Raw genomic sequence first — 17,842 nt, 5'->3', positions numbered from 1 at the left:
CAAATTCAATTATGATGTCTCGTATTTTTTCACTTACTATAACTAGTAACTCACTACACTAGTTGTCCTGGTAACTAATACACATCGAGCAGTCCGTGGTTTACACTTAAAAAATGGGAAAATGGATTCCGAACCAGAAGAATCTGATAATGGAAAATCCTTTTTCGTGATGTGGGAACCCTTTCAGTTTTTCTAGATCACACAAAGTCGTGTCGAGCAGGCGTTTTCTGAGTGTGGTCTGTTCTACATGAATGCAGGTGGGAGAGGGTGGCATAAAAGTATGTGACACGACCCTGGGGAAAATCAGATAGAAATTTGACCCTGATGCAGAGTGAGAGCAAATGCTCCCTTAAGCGATGAAAATAAATAAAATAAACAGAACAACATAAAGTAATATTTCCATCCTCTTGTTTCCTTATTTTGAGCTTTCCTATTGTTCCATTTGCTTTTTTGCAGGCTGGATTTTTATGGCATCTTTTATTACCCTAGGAGGTTCTGCATTCTGTCTCTCTCCTCTGGGTAGAAAGCCTTATGCAGCCTCTATGTAGCAGAGGAGAGAGTGATTGGGAGGGAGGAAAGAAAAGGACCCAACAATTAGAACCCTGAGAATTGGGGGCAGCTTGCCTGACCAGTATGCTTCACTCATAGAACACTGGGAAGCCCAGAGTGTCAAGGAGGTCTTCCTAAGGTTAAAAAAAAATTTTTTTGGTGGGGGGGAACATACAGAGGAGATCATCTGGAATATACAAATAAATCTACATTCCTTGGAAAGACAGAAAAAAAATATACATAGTCTAGTGGAATAGAAAGAGCTCATAACCTTGGAATGAAAGCAGCTCTTACAATGAGAAAAAGAAACCCAGATCTTACGTCATGCCATGCCAGAGAAACGTGCCCATCTCTCAGGATATGCACTCGGCCAGTGGATTACAGGCTTGAATTTTTCTTGTTGAGTGGAAGCACTTCTCTAATTCACAGAGAAGTAAAAGGATTGAAAGAAATCTAGAGAGGAAGGCTTGACCAGGAGAGGAGATGGAAGACCTACACTGCTGACATGTCCTATGGAAACACCAAGAGACTTGCAGTAACTCGCCCTGTAATTTGTGGACACTTACATATTCATTTGGTCGAGAGAATATTTTTCCAGAGTGCACTCTCAGTGCCCTAGATTTGGCTAGAGAAAATCGTTAAACATAAGAAGAAAACTTTTCAGATCTGGGAAATGCAGAATTTGCCGTTGAAAGGTGAAGTGAATTTCATAGTAAAAACAAACAAACAAACAAACAAAAAATCCAGCTTTGTGAATGCCTCAGAAGCAATAATTTTGATATAACCTCCTTAGAATATTCAGTCCTATCACAAACGCTAGCATATTTATTTCAGGCTTAAGTCCATGGAAGCACACAAAATTATGGATAGAGATGCTTGAAAAGGACTTCCTCTACCACCGTGAAGCAACTGTCATCCACGGAACACTCTTGAAGCAGGCAACACAAAAACACTTCCTTTAAAATAAGATCTGGTTGCGATAGAACCAATCAAAAAGTAATCTCAGCATGTGTCATTCCCTTAAATGGCACAGTGACACCACATGCCCTGAAATGGTCTCAAATGTTTGCCTCTTTGGCAGTTGCCAAGGGGTGGATGTTTCTCAAAGCCAGTGAAACAAGCCGTATGAAGATCGCTGATGTCAGCCCCATTTCCGAGGCACTTGTGTGCTATATTTATAGTATCAACAGTTTAATTGGGAAGTTGGGTACTAATGATGTAAACACAGCTGGCACATTTTCAATTTAAACAGACACGACTCATTCGCAGACATAAGTGGGATTTGTTTGCTCAACACCGATGCTCAGCCGTGTTCAACAATGGCTCGAATCCATGTGAGGCATCTCGGTAAAATCCAGCGTTGAGGATAAAATCCGGATGCTTTAGGGCACGCGTTTGGGCAAGCATGTACCACCCTTTTTTAGACATTCTCAGATCAAATAATATGTCTCTGAAAAACTGTGAAAGGCGTTCAATGGAAACTGCGTAAAACATGAAAGTAAAGGTTAGTTCAAAGAGGGGGCATGGAGGCTAAGAAAGGCAGCGTCCCAGTTTTCCGAGGGTCGCCTTCATGATTTGAATGCTGAAATAGAGGCCCCTGTCTCATCCGAAAAATGCCGTCACTAACATGACATCACGGTAGGTGGAATCTGGCATTCACATTGCAGGGGAAGACATCTCTATTCTGTTACTGAAACGGTGATCTTATGCTTCTTTTGCATGTCCAGAAAGTCATGTGACCTGGTTTTGGTGACAATAGAGACATCGGTGGATCATACTGATGACCTGAAGGCCCGTATTTTGATAACAAAAGAAAGGCTGTGACATTGACATGGGTCTGGTAAAATCTGAAGCCAGTGCTCCGTGAGCAGCTGTTTCTGAAGACAATTCTAGGACGCAATGCCTTGTATCAGTGGTCTGGGTCCATGATAACCACCTCTTTCACCTGAAACCCAGACACGCTTACTTTCAAATACTAGGTTAAATTAAGCTTTTTGTTCAGAAGTAAGAACTTGTGACCCATTTGGTGGAAATCCATCCATTGCGTTCATAAGATCATCAAGAATGCAAATGTAAAGGAAACACATGCTCTTTTGTGATCCTTGACGTGGTCAAGAAAAAAGTAGCTGGGGCCAGAACCAACATCCCTTCCAGTAAAACATCCAGAACTGATGCCCCAGATAATATAAGAAATCCATTCACTCACATGCTAACTGGTGTTTTAAAAAGACCTCTGGTTTCCTCCTTGGATATTGTGGCTGCATAATTTTTTTGACCAAGGAATGTTCCTTCTTCAAGAGATCGAAAAAACAAACCAACCCAAAATCCAGGAAATCTAAGATGACCTGGATGATTTAATGCCAAACACTGAAACAAAGGCTCCAAAAGAGAAGGATATAACCTCAAAAGACTAAAAATAGACTTACCATATGACCCAGCAATCCCACTCCTGGGCATATATCCAGAAGGAACACTAATTCAAAAAGATTCCTGCACCCCAATGTTCATAGCAGCACTATTTACAATAGCCAAGGCATGGAAACAACCTAAATGTCCATCAACAGATGACTGGATAAAGAAGTTATGGTATATTTACACAATGGAATACTATTCAACCATTAAAAATGACAACATAATGCCATTTGCAGCAACATGGATGTCCCTAGAGAATGTCATTCTAAGTGAAGTAAGCCAGAAAACCAAAGAAAAATACCATATGATATCACTCATATATGGAATCTAAAAAAAAAAAAAAGACAAATGAACTTAAATATAAAACAGAAACAGACTCACAGATATGGAATACAGACTTATGGTTGCCAGAGGGGAGGAGGGTGGTGGGACGGGACAGACGGGGAGTTCGAGATTTATAGATACTGACAGGCATATGTAGAATAGATAAAAAAGATTATACTGTACAGCACAGGGAAGTATATTCAAGATCTTGTAGTAGCTCACGGTGAAAAAGAACATGAAAATGAATATATGTATACTCATGTATGACTGAAAAATTGTGCTGTACACCAGAAATTGACACAACATTGTAAACTGACTATACTTCAATAATAATAATAATAATAATAATAATAATAATAAATAATAATAATAATAAAAAGATAGGGGCAGAGCTTGCAGTACAAACCATTTAAAAAAAAAAAAAAGAGGAGGAAGTGAAAAACGTGACGGGAATGGTGAAAGAAAGGCAACCCAGATTGTAAGGAAGAGTCACGAACAGCCACAAATTAAAAATAAAGTGGGAGGCACCTGCAGGAACCGTCAGGTCTGTAGAGCTGCAAAGCTCATGGCTGAATTATTAATGGTTACAGACATTGATATGCACACTGCTTGGTTTTAGGCAGTTTGAGAAAAGAGGTTGCTTTTTTTTTTTTTTTTTTTTTTTTTTTGCTGTGTTTAGGTTCTGGTTTGAAATCCCCACGGCCATACTGAACAGAAGAGACAAAGGAGAAAGGCACAAAGATCTTTGTGAGGGTGTTACTCTGCCATCGCCCTCTTTGTAGCCCCTGCCTAAGTGAAGGGACAAGGGTGAAGCATAGCAACAAAAGGAGAGACGACATCTCATGTCCCAGTGACTTGGAAGACACCTGATTGCTTGACTGGGATTAAAATGTAATTTCTTAGAGTAACTATGACCTGAAAGTGGAAGCTGAGACAGGAAAGAAGGGGGCATGGACAGCCATTCAAGAAACGACACAGCGATTAACAGCAGAATGGCAGAAGATTCAACCCCATCCAGTTGGCCCTGAGGCTCAAGACGTGGGAGATTTGACATCTAGTAGACCTTGAGCTTCATTATACGCCCATTGTAACATATTAGCATAGTGAATAACATGCCCACAGAAGCCATGACAGCTCCAAGGCTGACCATAAAAGGCCAAAGAGTAGGCAGTGGCCAAATTCCTAGGAATCCCAGCCCCTTTCCCAGGATAGTTAGGATGGTCCTTCCACTTATTAGCATATGGAACTACTGAGCCCATAAAACCTGGCAACACAAGCCTCGTGGCCGCCCCTCGCTCCCTCCTCTTCGGAGACGGCCTGCACTCTGTCTAGGGAGTGTGTATCTACTTTTATTTTAACCTGAGCACCCAACACCGACACCTCATGGCCTTCTGCCTTCTGAGACAGCCTACACTCTATGCAGTACGTATCTCTCTAAATAAATCTACCTTTACTCAACAGTGGCTCGCTCTTGAATTCTTTCCTGCACGAAGCCAAGGACACACACTTGGCTGGGCACATCCCAGGGGCTCCATCGAGACCTGGGACACGGCCCTCCTCACGCCCCACATCCGTTTTTCCCGCATCAAAACCATGCTGAATTCTCCCAAACGGAGTGCGGGGAGTCAGTCAGAACATCTACAGATGCCTTTGACCACGATTCACACTGCTAAACTATCAGATCATCAGAATGGGTTTTCCTCCACTGATGTTTGGCCAGGGAGAATACATTTTTGTAGTATTAAAATTCCATTTCTTCAGAATGGTGGTTGTAAACCAAGGAGGCCTCAGAGTTAGTGCAGAGTCCAGGAATCTGTAGGTGCCTGATAATTTTTGTGGACAAAACCTCCCCCCTAAATCTTGTATACATCTTAAAGTGGACACAGATGCACTTTGTGATGAACAGAATTGCTCTCAGAATTTCTGAATGTGTGCTGCATTTTCTGAGTTGATAGATAGATACTCAGTGTATCTATCAGCTTGTCAGTTTCACATCTTGTCAAGCTGGCTTGAAAATTTTGACTTTCCCAAAGAGTGGCTCTAAAACCAGTAGATTTTGATCAAGGCTTGACAACTGGTAGTACGACCCGTCTTTTGGCAAGACTTTGCTCTGTGCCAGCTGGCCTAACCCCTGAGAAGAATAGAGAGGCTCAGATATTCATGCAAGCAGGGAGTCTAGCTGTCACTATTTTGAATACCTCCCTGACGTGGCAGTGTGTCCCTCCGGTAAGGTTCAAGATAACCAAGAAGACCAGTCAAGGAAGAGCACCCTCAGGGGTGGAAGTTGGGGTGTGTTGCAATGAGTGACACCAGACAGGAGCACAGGATGGTCATTAGGAGGACTGAATTCAAAGCCAACGTCCCAGTGACACTTGATGAGTAAAGACAGATCAGGGAGCAAGACAACTTCCTAACCCGACGTGACCAAAGGGATCTAATTCCTCTGGCTGCCCATCATTCAAACCGGGTCTCACTGCTTTACACACACTTAACCTTGGCTTTAACTTTGAATGCTCTGCACTTTTCAAAGTCGTCTTTGACCTGAAAGTGCCCGAGGGTATCTCTGCTCTGCAAGAGTTAGAGGGCTCAATTCAAGGTTATTACCAAATGAGAGAGATAAAAGAGCAGAAGCTGACCTTTTCCTCTGAAATGTCAGGATTCAAGCCTGGGTATCTTAAACATTAGGACGCTGGTTCTGCTTTTGTGTCAGATGCATCCTTGATCAACATCGTGCATGTTAAAGAAATAAAATGTGCATGCTAACCGCACCATGGCAGAGAGATGGCCCAGAACTCCCCTCTTCACGTGAAGAATGAGATCTACTTGGCCCAGAACTAGGCGTTCAAGTTGGGCTTCTTCTTATTCCTTTTGTAATATTCGCATCCATCCAAAAACTCTAAGAAGGAGAATCTCTAGACAGCCAACCTTTATGCTAAGTCAAATGTTAAGGATGTCGTTCTGTTCACTGACTCCGCAGATACTTCCCACCAATTCTGGGCTCTCATGGACAAATAGATTGACTGCATTTGCAAAAATGAATGCTGTCCAAGCCCTGTCATAGTTTTGTCCTTTGGTGGAACTGAGCCCAAAGAAATGGCAAACTCATCCCTTCCCAAGGCAGAGAGTGCAGATCTCATCCAGCAGGGTCACGGTGCCCCATGAGCAAGCAAGCCTAACATTTATTTTATTTTGTCTGGGTTGGTGGTGGCTTCTGCCCTGCTCTGTGTTTCACCATGATGCCTGGGGAAGGCTGTCGTTTGTGGCATATGACATGACATTAAGAACCTCTGAATCCTCATCACTGATTCCAGGAGAAGGTATATTGCAGGATGCAAGTCAGACTCAGAAATCTGTAGTGTTTTTGTGTGGCTTGATTTTAACGAAGTTTTCTGCAGAACTAATTATTCTCTACAATCATAGAGATTTTCTTCAATTCTCTACTCCTGTAGAGAATAATTGAAATCTAAGTACTCCGTGCCTGGAAAAAGTTAAGGTATGCAGGGATATATCATGAGTCAGTCTTCCCAATAATTTGACAATTGCAATAGAGAGAAAAACCAAGATGACTCATAGTGGTTATTTGAGCTGTGATGTGGGCTCCCAGGCCATTCGATTGGGAATTATCAATGGGCTTGTTTCAACAGTGTGTTACCTGGGAGCCCATTTTCCATTTGACATTCAAGTCACCAATTAGAACAACAACCACTGGTCAAAGTGGAAATGTGAATATATGCACAGAAATTTATACTAAAATCATAAAGAGATCCCGGCCAATGGACTAGGATCTAAAATGCCTTTATTTTCCCTGCTACGTAAACACCTCACCTTTGGAATTATGAATACCACGAACTGACATGAGGAGGGAAGGATTCTGGGGACCCCAGAGGAGTCCACTGCAGAGGAGAAAGGCAGTACTTACACCAAACATTTGTCGGAGGTCGGGATCCCGGAACCTGAAGGGGATGTTGGAGACATGCAGCCGCTTGGGCTGGGACTTGTTTTCCGTGTTTTCAGAAGGTTGTGTCTGGGGCTGGCCATCCGTGGGTGCCGCGTCATCTGTCTGCTGAAAGAACAAGAGCAAAGCAAAGAGGCTCTGAGTGGACCCGCAGGTTCATTCCAATGTGCCTTTGCTTCCCCTAAATGGGAGGAAAATGCCAGAAAAAAGGAAGAAGGACAGGACAAAACCGCTGAGTCATTCACTCATTCACTCAACAAATATTTATTGAACATCCACTGAGTGCCCATCATGGATCCAGGATTCAGCCGTGAGCAAAGGAGAGAAGATTTTTACCATCATGGATCATAATTCCCACGGGGGAAGACAGACAACAAACTCATTAAATGAATACAGAGCTGGCAGAAGGAGATAAGCGCTGTGGGGATAAAGCCAGGGGAGGAACTCGCTGGTACTGGGGTGGGTAGGCAGGGAGTTTTAATGGGTAATTAGAGAAAACCTCATCAAGAAGAGGTTACTACTCTAAAGGTATCCTTTCATCCAGGCTGTCCAACATCTCGAGCTACGCCCACATCATTGTTGAGGCTGTAGAGATAAACTATGAGTAAGTCTCATAAAACATTGGAAAAGGCTGTTTTGTGCTCAGAAGTCTAGGTAACCATCTGATTGACTTAAATCTTTTTTGAGGTTTTCATTGTCCATTCCTTGACCGTGCAGACCTGTGCTGCTCATTACAGTTGACCCTGTGTTGCTATTTTGATTTAAATAAAATATAGAATTCAGTCCTTCCCTCCCATGAGACACATTTTCACATGCTCAGTAGCCACATATGGCTAGTGGTTTGCATGTCGGACAATGCAGACATAAAACATCTATCTAGAAATTCTGTTCACCTAAATTGGTGTAGACAATGTTACATTATCAGCAGAGCTCCTTAATCTGCCTCTCACTCCACTCTACCCCCAAATAAAAGCCTGGATAGCATGAGATTACATTAACACCCCTGTAGAGGCAGGGACTAGGAGAAAAGTCATGGCAACACTTGTGCCCCCATATAGGCAGGAACCGGGAGAAAAGTCACAGTAACATTTGATTTAATCGTTAAAGACCGTTCCCACACTCTCAGTTCTAGAGTTCACTCAAGAGAGGCTTCATTTCTAGACACTTTCTCTGCAATTAGCATGTACTGTCTCTAGGTGGCAGTAGACGCCACCCACACCAGGTAACCTGCTTCTCTGAAACCACGCTAGGAAATCGAGGTGGAGGCCCACCAAATTTAGCATCAAGGGGTTGTCCCATCCTATTTAGGAGCAATTGAAAAGCACGCACCTGGGACAAAGCTGTCAATGCAGGCAGCCAGGTGTAAAATAATAAAGACAATCGTATAAAGTGAAGTCTCTATATAAAGCCAAAATAACATGGGCATAATTAGTGACTTTCTCATCAACTCTTGTATTTTTTTTTTCTTTTCTGGACAGATTTCATTTGCAATCTCCTTCCTAACGTAGCCTGAATTGCATTTGGAAGTCAAGACCTTCCAGTGGCTGGCACACTACTCCTCTAAACTGGTCTGGACTCAAAAGCCCTACCAGATAACTTCCTTCAAGTTCTAAGTCCCACGTCATGAAGACAATGTACTTGGTCGTTTTGCCTATGCTGTTGGACTGAATGCAGAGGATGGTGGTAGTTTTCTAATCTGGAAAATGACCAATAATAATAGTACACACCTTATAAGGCTCTGTGGAGGCTGAATACCGTAACATATACCAACTTGGCAGATACAGTCAATACGTGGATAGATGGATGGTGATTTTTTAAAAAAATGTCAAAAGAGAGGTGTAAAAAGCCTCTTGAGAAACATAAAGGAAGGGTTCTCATTTGCTTATGAAACACATCTTTCCTGAGCAACTACAATACAAGTTCGTCCTCCAAAGCCCATGCAGTTCTCAGTTTAGTGGAAGGGCGGTTAAAAAAAAAAGACAGCTATAACATAGACTATTAAGAGATGGGGTCAGAGCGAATCACAGGGAGCTGAGTAAACTTAAATCAGGGACACACTACACAGCTGGGGTTTCTGCAGGCTTGCCAGTACCGGAGGTTACATTTTCAGGAGGAGATGTCTAAGTGAAGAGGTGATGACAAATGCTGCAGCAGCAGAGGGCAAAGCATACGCCAGGCTGCAGAGAGGAGGTACAATCTTGTTCTGGATTCAGGAGAGAAGGTCCATGTGGACCTTCGTGTCACTGGTTGGAGGGGGCACGCACAGAGGAAGGGCACGAACACGGCAGAGGTTGGATCATGAAGCACCCTGTGTGTAGACCAAGAGGGTAAATTTCACCCAAAAGGCTAGGAGGAGACACTTAAGGATTATAGCAGGGGTGTGACATGACCGGGAGGAGACACAGAGGCTGAGCCATGTGGTAGACAAATGATAAATGCTCGCTTCCTGGCTGGCTGACTCACGGGCTGAACGGGTGAATGGATTACGAGTGTATGAATAAACTAATGAATAAAGGAGTGACCCATCAGTCTTGCCACCTTCAAGCGATAGTCGGAGAACAGTATTATGACATATGAGACCCAAACAGAGCAGGCACTGTGTTTTCTCTACTGGTAATATGAGGTCTGGTGACACATCCATGAGATGGAAAGGATCTTGAATCATGAGATTGTCACTTCCCGAGGGACCAGGGGTCTTACTAATCTAACACAGGATTCTCTAAGTTTGCAGAAGCAGCAGCTGAGACCTCAAGCTTCTAGCCCACGTTTGCTTTCCCTCCTGTAAGAAGTTGCTGTTCAAATGCAAATTAAAACCAGCTCCTTCGCATCTGGAGAAGGAAACTTAGATTTGGATTTGTGTATAGCTGCTGGATGTTTCAGCTTAATAAACCTAATTAGGAATTACAGAGATTATGATTAAACATATTAAGTGATTAATAGCATTATGCTGCTCATGTGAAAATTAAAATTAATCATCTTTAGTCAAACAGGACTTTGGAGAAATCTTTGCGTTGTTTCCTTTGATAAAAACATACAACAGTCAATTAATCATTTTGCAGCGTGCGCCTATGTACAAATGCGCATAACTCTTATTCTGAATACCTGTGCGTTAACAATTGATTTCTAAAGATAACACGTGAAATAAAAACTAAACCCAAATTATTTCTGACATCGTAGGGGAATGGGAAGTGGAGGACTGTCAGGATCCAGAGGTTGAGAAAGAAAAACAGAAACAAAAAATATCTTTTAGATTGAACATGCCAGCTGCTATGGTGCAATAGGACACAAAGATGGGATGGCAGTGAGGACCAGATGTTGGGGGGAGGTGAACAAAATAGCTACTCCAGAGCATCAACCACATTAGGAGTAAAGAGACCCGGGGGGTGTGCCTTCCTGACCCTCCTCTTGAGTATTTCAGGCTGTGAGCTTTCCTTTGTGCTGGGAACTTCCTGGGAAAACCTATTCAGAACATCCCTGTGGGTGGGGATGGTAGAGCTCAGTGGTAGAACCCGTGCTTAGCATGCGTAAGGTCCTGGGTTCAATCCCCAGTACCTCCATCAAAAGTAAATAAATAAACCTAATCACCCCTGCCAGAATTCAAAAACAGAATATCCTTATGTTTTCTGTCCCTCCACTAGTTTCCTAAAATATTACCAAAAACCTGCTGGCTTAAAGCAACAGAAATTTATTCTCTCCCAGTTGTAAGGGGCAGAAATGCACAATGAAGGTGCCCTCAGGGCCACGCTCCCGCCGCAGGCTCCGGGGGAAGCCCTTCCTTGCTCTTCCAGCTGCTTTTGGTGGCCTCTTGGCTCGGTGGAACCGCACTGCTCCAACCTCTCATCTTTGTTTGGCCTTCTTCCCTCTGGATGTTTGAGTCTCAGATCTTCCCCTGCCTTTTTCTTCTTACAAGGACATTAGTCATCGGATTTTGAACTCACCCTAAATCCACAATGATCTCATCTTGGGATCCTTAACTTAATTACATCTGTAAAGACTTTTTTTTTTTTTCCCCCCCAAATAAGGTCCCATTCCCAGGTTTACAGAAGTCAGGACATGGACATATTTTGGAAGGCCATCATTCAACCCACTACATCCCCTGTTAAGCAAACATACCAGAAGTGCTCGTAGAATGAGTCGCTGTTATCCAGGGAGTGGCTGCACTTTTCCCCATTTCAGGGGGCATGAGGATCTCAAGAGGGTTGGCCTCAACCCAGATCCAGAAGAAAGGACAACGTCCCCGCTAAAGCTGCCCCAAGGCTCTCACTTGTCACTCTCGTCACTCTCATGAGTTCCCTAAAATGAGAAGAGACTCAAGACTTCCCTTCCAAGGCCGGGCTCCCAGCCCACCTGCCTGCACCGGCATCTGGATGCAGTGACGCCCTTCAGCTGGGCTGAGAAGTGCTCCACCAGCCTCCTGAAGGGCCAGCAGCACTCAGAGGACGAAAATTGCCCTGCAGGTTCCCCACCCACGTGGATACGCCTCTCAGAGAACTCCACTGAAGCTTATGTCAGAAGCACAGGGTGAAATTTCTAAAGACAAAAAAGTAAAATAACGGGAAAAATCTACAAAACCTACACAGGGAATGAAATACCTCGGATGTGTCTTTCCGAAAGGCAGGGACTACCTGGTTTGCCATTACATTCCCCAAGGCGTATGTATGCCTGTCAAGGCTTAGTGGGAATTAATCATTGAAAAAAGAACTCGTGATTTATCTGTGTCTGATTTTTTAAAAAGTCATTTTGGCTCTAAAGTGGGACTCAGCTGAATTGGAAATGCAGCTCGTCACCGCGTTTGGAAGATCAGAAGGTGGAACGTAAAAACCAAGCAAATGAATCCTGGCCCACCCGCTCAGAGACTGGAGGCAACTGAGAAAAGAAAGGATGTTGGAGGTGAGAGCTGAATGGCCAGGGCACCATCGGTCTCAGAATCCTCACCCTGCTCTAGGACACTCAGTGTGCTCCAGCTCTGACCCCTCTGCTTCCTGCTGCTCCCCCCAACTTGTTCTTAGGCCTCTTTGGTCTCCCCTTAACACACACATCACGCTCCTCCTTAGTCTTTGCACCCGTTTACTCTTCCCTTTGCCTGGACGGTTCTCTCCCCAGACACCCATGTGGCTTGCCCTCTCCCACCAGTCAGGATCCTGCCCAGATATCACCCATTGGAGAAGTCTGGCCCCATCATCTAAAACAGCTGTGTCAGCATCTTTTCTTTTCATGCCCCAATTTTTTTTGTCATAGCTCATATGACTGCTAGCTTTTCTACTGTGTGCTTCTGTTAATTTCTACAGTCTCTCTTCTCCATCAGAGTGCACAGTCCATGAGACCAGAGACCACAGAACTTCCATTCACTGTTTTATCCCCACCCCCAGAGCAGTTTCTCAACAACAGAAATGTTGACATTTGTGGCTGGTTAATTCTCTGATGTGGGGACCGGCCGTGCTCTATAAGATGTTCAGCAGCATCCCTGGCCTCCACCTGCTCTGTTACCAGTGGCCTACCCTTCAGTTGGGACAACCAAAAATATCTCCTGGGGTTCAAATGTCCCAGGGGGGACAAAATTGCACCAACTCAAATCGCTGACCTAGAGCATGTGGTAAGTTCTCAGTAAGTATCTGTGGCATAAATGAATAGCCCTGGTTTTTACCATGAGTGAGCTCCATGAATGCTAACGTCATGTCCCTGGGTCTAAATTTGCATGTGCCTAAAATGATAATTGTATTTATCTATCCTGGCCCCTTCACCATGGATTCCTGAAATCAAGATCCCATGAATAAACGGGATAGTTATCATCCTTATTATTCATGGTATTAATAACCATTAGCTTTGATTCTTTATTTGTCAGGCCCATGGATGCTGATGACTCTGAGATGCAGCCTCCTTATCATGCAGGAAAGGTTGCAGGACCGTACATGGATGTGAAGTCCATTAATCTCAAGAGGTGGGTTTCCAGGTAGCTCTTGGCAGAGGTTCCCAAATAAGCTCATTAGAACAGCAAAGCCAGCTTCTGGCCCAGTTCGAAAGCCCTGTTAGGAGGCAGGACATGTGCTGTAGAATTTTTCCTAATAAACAAACTCCCCAGATATCGGCACAGGTTATAAATGTTAAGAAAACACCACCCGCACTTTAATCTCCTGAAGATCACTTAGCGCTTCCGCTAAGATCTTAATAAAGAACCGCGGGGCTCCCTCTGCTATAATCGTTCCTAATTCAGTGAATAGCCCTGAGCAACCCAAGGCTAATCCTAGTGAAATTGGATTTTGATATCGACCAATCCAGGGATGACTGTTGGAGAGAATACACATAGTTGTGTAGAAGTCTGCGCCTTGCAGATCCTGGCCCTGCCCCACGGTTTCCTCTCTCCCAGCCCAGGTAGGCTCTGCTGAGTTTACCTGTGTGCCATCTTCTGGGGATGACCAGGTATCCAGGAGTAGAAGCACAGGCAAAGGACTTTTGTAGCTGAGATATAACCCTGTTCCATCACTTACTAGTCCAGCTCCTTAAGTCTTTCCGAATCTTAGTCTCCTTGGCTGCAAGTAGGGATAAAAGATTTCCATCACAGAGTTGCTGGTGGTCCCAGGTTGCTGGAAACAACCTAGATGACCACCACAAAGATGGATGAGTAAAATGTGGTGAAGAAGTCAACAGAAATTTGAATTCAGAGAGAAATGAGAGATTTGGAAGCACAGTGTTGAGTCTGTGTATGGGGGGGGGGCGGACAACGGTTATAAATCAACAAGAACTGTACCAAATTACATTTGATGAAGGGGAACGAATGAGGCCACCCCAAAATATGCCTCTTTGGCATAATGATTATTTCTGAGAAACAGCAGACAGGAGAAGCTCTGAAAACAGAGTAGAAGTTACCTTTTTGTAAGAGATCTTTATAAGAGAAAGCTCCATTTGTAAGGGTGTCTCCCTCTAGCTCCCAGGAAGAGAAGGATGACTAAATGTCTAGAAACTCTTATCAATGGGAAGGTGACAACTTAAATCTGCATCACAACCATAGCCTTGTTTACTAGGCTTTCCCTGATACTCTCCTGTAACTGGCTCCCACACCAACATCTCTTTTTTTCTTTAGCTGGAGATGATATTTAAGGGGGTGGCTTGGACCATTTCTGGGAGTTGTGCAGTTTTTCTGGTTATCTCTCATGTGCACAGGAGGCATACATGTTATTAAATTTCTATTTATTTTTCTCCGGTTACTCTGTCTTTTATTACAGGGGAGTCTCAACCAAGAACCTAGAAGGGTAAAGGCAAAATTATTTTTCTTCCCCTGCATGATGGAAATCAAAACGCATATACTCACAACATGGCACTAGAAATAGTTCAAGGACAGTGATCAAGCACTTTAGAGCAACCCTGTCCAATTAGATAAAATGGGAGCCACATACATAATTTTAAAATTTCCAGAAGCCACATGTCAAAAAAGTAAAAAGAAACGTATGTTATTAATTTTAAGAATATATTTGTTTTAACCCCATGAGTAAAAATATTATATTAACATACAATGAATGTAAGCAATATTTTATGTTCTTTTTTTTTTCCCTACTAAATCTTCTAAAACTGGTGTATAATTTGTATTTAGGACTCATCATCTCCATATGGACACTAACTTTTCGTTGGAGTCATCTGAGCTCTATTTAGGCTTTGAAAAATTGACAGTTGAATACCCAAGATTTTCAAAACATACCTAAATGGCTTCCAATAACTAAATTGAGTATCAGTGTTTCCATTAAGTTGAAGTTGAGTCAAAATAAAAATCTAGTTCCTCAGTCACATCAGCCACATTGTAAGGGCTCAAAGGATACCCATGGTTTGCAGAATAATGGCCCCTTCGAGTGTTAATGTTCTAATCCCTGCAACCTGTAATTGTGTAACTTTCTATGACAAAGATGGAATTAAGGTTGCTAATCAGCTGACCTTAAATAGAAAAATGATGCTGGATTATCTAGTAGGCCCAATGTAACTACAAGGGTCTTAAAAGTGGAGGTGGGAGGCAGAACAGTCAGTGAGAAGGACTCCACCTGCCACCCCTGGCTTTGAACTTGGAGGAGCAGATCGTGAGCTGGAAAGTGAGGGTGGCCTCTAAAAGTCAGAGAATGGAAGGGAAGGGATCCTACCCAGAGCCTACAGAAAAACAAAGTAATCCTGAAGACACCTTGATTTTAGCCTGGTGGGACTCATGCCAGACTTCTGACCCCAAACTATAAAATAAACACATTTTTGTTGTCTAAATCACTGAGTTTGTGGTCATTCATTGTGGTGGCAACAGAAAGACAATGCATTCCCTAATGAAAAAGCAGAGCTACAGAAGGTTCCCATCACTGCTGGAAGTTCTATTGGATGACACTGCCTTAGAGCAATGGTGTCTTAGAGAGATGGGAGTAGCAATAGGCTTAAAAGGGAAGAAAGTAGGAAAAGAGAGAGAGAGAGAGAGAGAGAGAATGTCTTCCTTAAGGTACTGGTGATGGGATGCTTCAAAAGGAGAGATATGATTATTTGAGAGTCAGCTCTCTGTAGCTAAGCTTTAAATAAAAATATTTTAAAAACATGAAATAAATGTAGGATGACAGTAACTTTCTCATGTGGTATTGTAAGAATTAGAGATAATGAACACCACAAATATAGGACTGTGCCTCCTCATGCAGTTGGTTCTACCGGTGGCAGCTGTCACATTTGTTGCTATCATCATCATTGTTATTATCTTTACTGGTGGTTATTATCTTCACCCTGTAGATGCATGTTTCTTAACCTATTTCTGTGTTCATGGACAAGCTAAGGGCTTTATGAAAGCTATGGACCTACGCCCTAGGGGGAAAATGCACTGACACTTGAACTTCACATACAATTTCAAGAAGATCACATGCATGGACATCCGTGCATCCTGGATAAGGACCACTGCTGTGAAAGTGCATCTGCCCCCCCCCCCCCATCCTAAGCTGAGACATTGGAAGCTGAGCAGTACCATCCACTGGTCACTTATAAGCTAGTGTGGAACTGCCTGAAGAATCTGAGATAAAGCATTGAAAATCAAACCTTGCTGAAGTCTTACTGTGAGCCGGGTGTCTTCCTAGGTGTTTTTACACCTTATCCCACTGACTTACCATAAGGCCACGAGGCTCAGAGAGGTTAAGTGACCTGTCCAAAGTCACACAGCTAGGAGATGGCAGAGCCAGAATTAAACCTAGGATATCTAACTCCACATCCTGGACTCTTTTCAGCCCTCCATAGCCTCTCAAGGTCAAGGTGAAGTGGCTTTGGGAAGCCCAAAGACAGCCCAGCCCTAGAAGGCAACTGCAAAGCACTCCTACAGAGGAAGAAAGATTCAATGAAGTTCTAACTGCCTGTGCTCTAGGTCTAGAGATGAGCTCTATGAATAGGGCCTTATCATAACCAACCAACAAAGCAAACAAAACCAGGCAGCTTAGACGCCTCCTCTGAGCTCCTAGACTCCTTGTAACCCCATCTGTTGAGACTTTATTAACCATAACTTAAAAAAAAAATCAGTTTACTTATCTCTCTGTCCTCTACTAGAATATGAACATCCAAAGATAAACACTATATCAAATGCACTTTTGAAGCCCTTTATGGTGTCATGCAGTAGGCACTCAGCAAATCTTTATGGCATCATTCCAGGAAACCTCTCTGGGTCCAGCTTCCTTCTCCAAGAGCATCCCCAACTCTGCCATGACGGTATCAAAATTCAACATCCAAGACATGACACTAATGCAGCACGATTCTACCCCCCACCCCCCAGTCAGCCTACTGAATATTCAGCATCTTCCTCTCCCACAGACATCCTCCCCTCTACGCACAAAGCTCTTACCAGTGATAAATAAAAAGTGTACTTTTCAATAGCCAGCTGCTTCTCCTTTCTCCACCAATCAAGTTATTTCTCAGAGAGAAAAGCTTGTGAGTGTCTTCCAGGCATTATTTGATTAAGTTGACAATATTATGTGAGCGATGGTTGAGTACCCACTGCGATGTACTTGGGACCAAATTGATTTGTGTAACGAACACTTGCCCTGTCTCTCCTTGCAGCCTGAATAGCGGTCTTGATTTAGCCAGGACTGCCGGGCGCCAAGTGAATTTACAGGGTCCGCAGTCCCTCTCTCTCAATCTGGAGAGAATAGTGGGAGCGGAGCACGGACGGGCATAATTCAATACATTGTACTATAAGCTCAGAAAATAATATCACGGAGCTCTGCAATATACCTATTTGATTTGATTTGTAAACCTGATAAAAAAGCAATCGAGAAAAGTTCAGGGGGAAAATATATATGTTCTAAGCAAAAATGTAACTATATTGAATGCGTGCAAAAGCCCAAAGAAAGGAGTCGGGGGTGGGGGTAGGAAATCATGCATACTAAATCAACTTCATACCCTTACGTTAGACAATATTGCACATTCTCCATTTAAAACGAAGCAAGAGGGTGCAAAGGTATTTTCCATTAAAAATAATAATAATGGTAAGCCCAGGGAATGTGAATTAAAACCCCCATCTCGGGTTCTCTTGCAATCCTACTTCAAAATGGGGCTTGTGCAGATTCACTCAGCTTCCTGCCTTTTCATTTTAGCTCTGTAGGCAAACAAATAAGTTAA

The 17,842-nt window shown here is 43.2% G+C and overlaps 1 protein-coding gene across 16 annotated transcripts in view; it reads right to left on the bottom strand.

The window, feature by feature from the left end:
• RBFOX1 (RNA binding fox-1 homolog 1) overlaps window positions 1-17,842 on the bottom strand; it is a 1,986,757-nt gene that overhangs the window by 119,308 nt on the left and 1,849,607 nt on the right. For 15 of the 16 annotated variants that reach the window (XM_074346734.1, XM_074346737.1, XM_074346730.1 and 12 more), the window contains one exon: window positions 7,205-7,348. In XM_074346734.1, the coding sequence (XP_074202835.1) occupies window positions 7,205-7,348 (144 nt within the window). The remainder of the gene's footprint in view (window positions 1-7,204; window positions 7,349-17,842) is intronic. The other variant, XM_074346731.1, reaches the window with a different exon arrangement.

This window comes from Camelus bactrianus, chromosome 18 (genome assembly GCF_048773025.1).
Source record: "Camelus bactrianus isolate YW-2024 breed Bactrian camel chromosome 18, ASM4877302v1, whole genome shotgun sequence".
In the NCBI taxonomy this organism is placed as follows: Eukaryota; Metazoa; Chordata; class Mammalia; order Artiodactyla; family Camelidae; genus Camelus; species Camelus bactrianus.
This window is presented reverse-complemented; position numbering and strand designations above follow the sequence as displayed.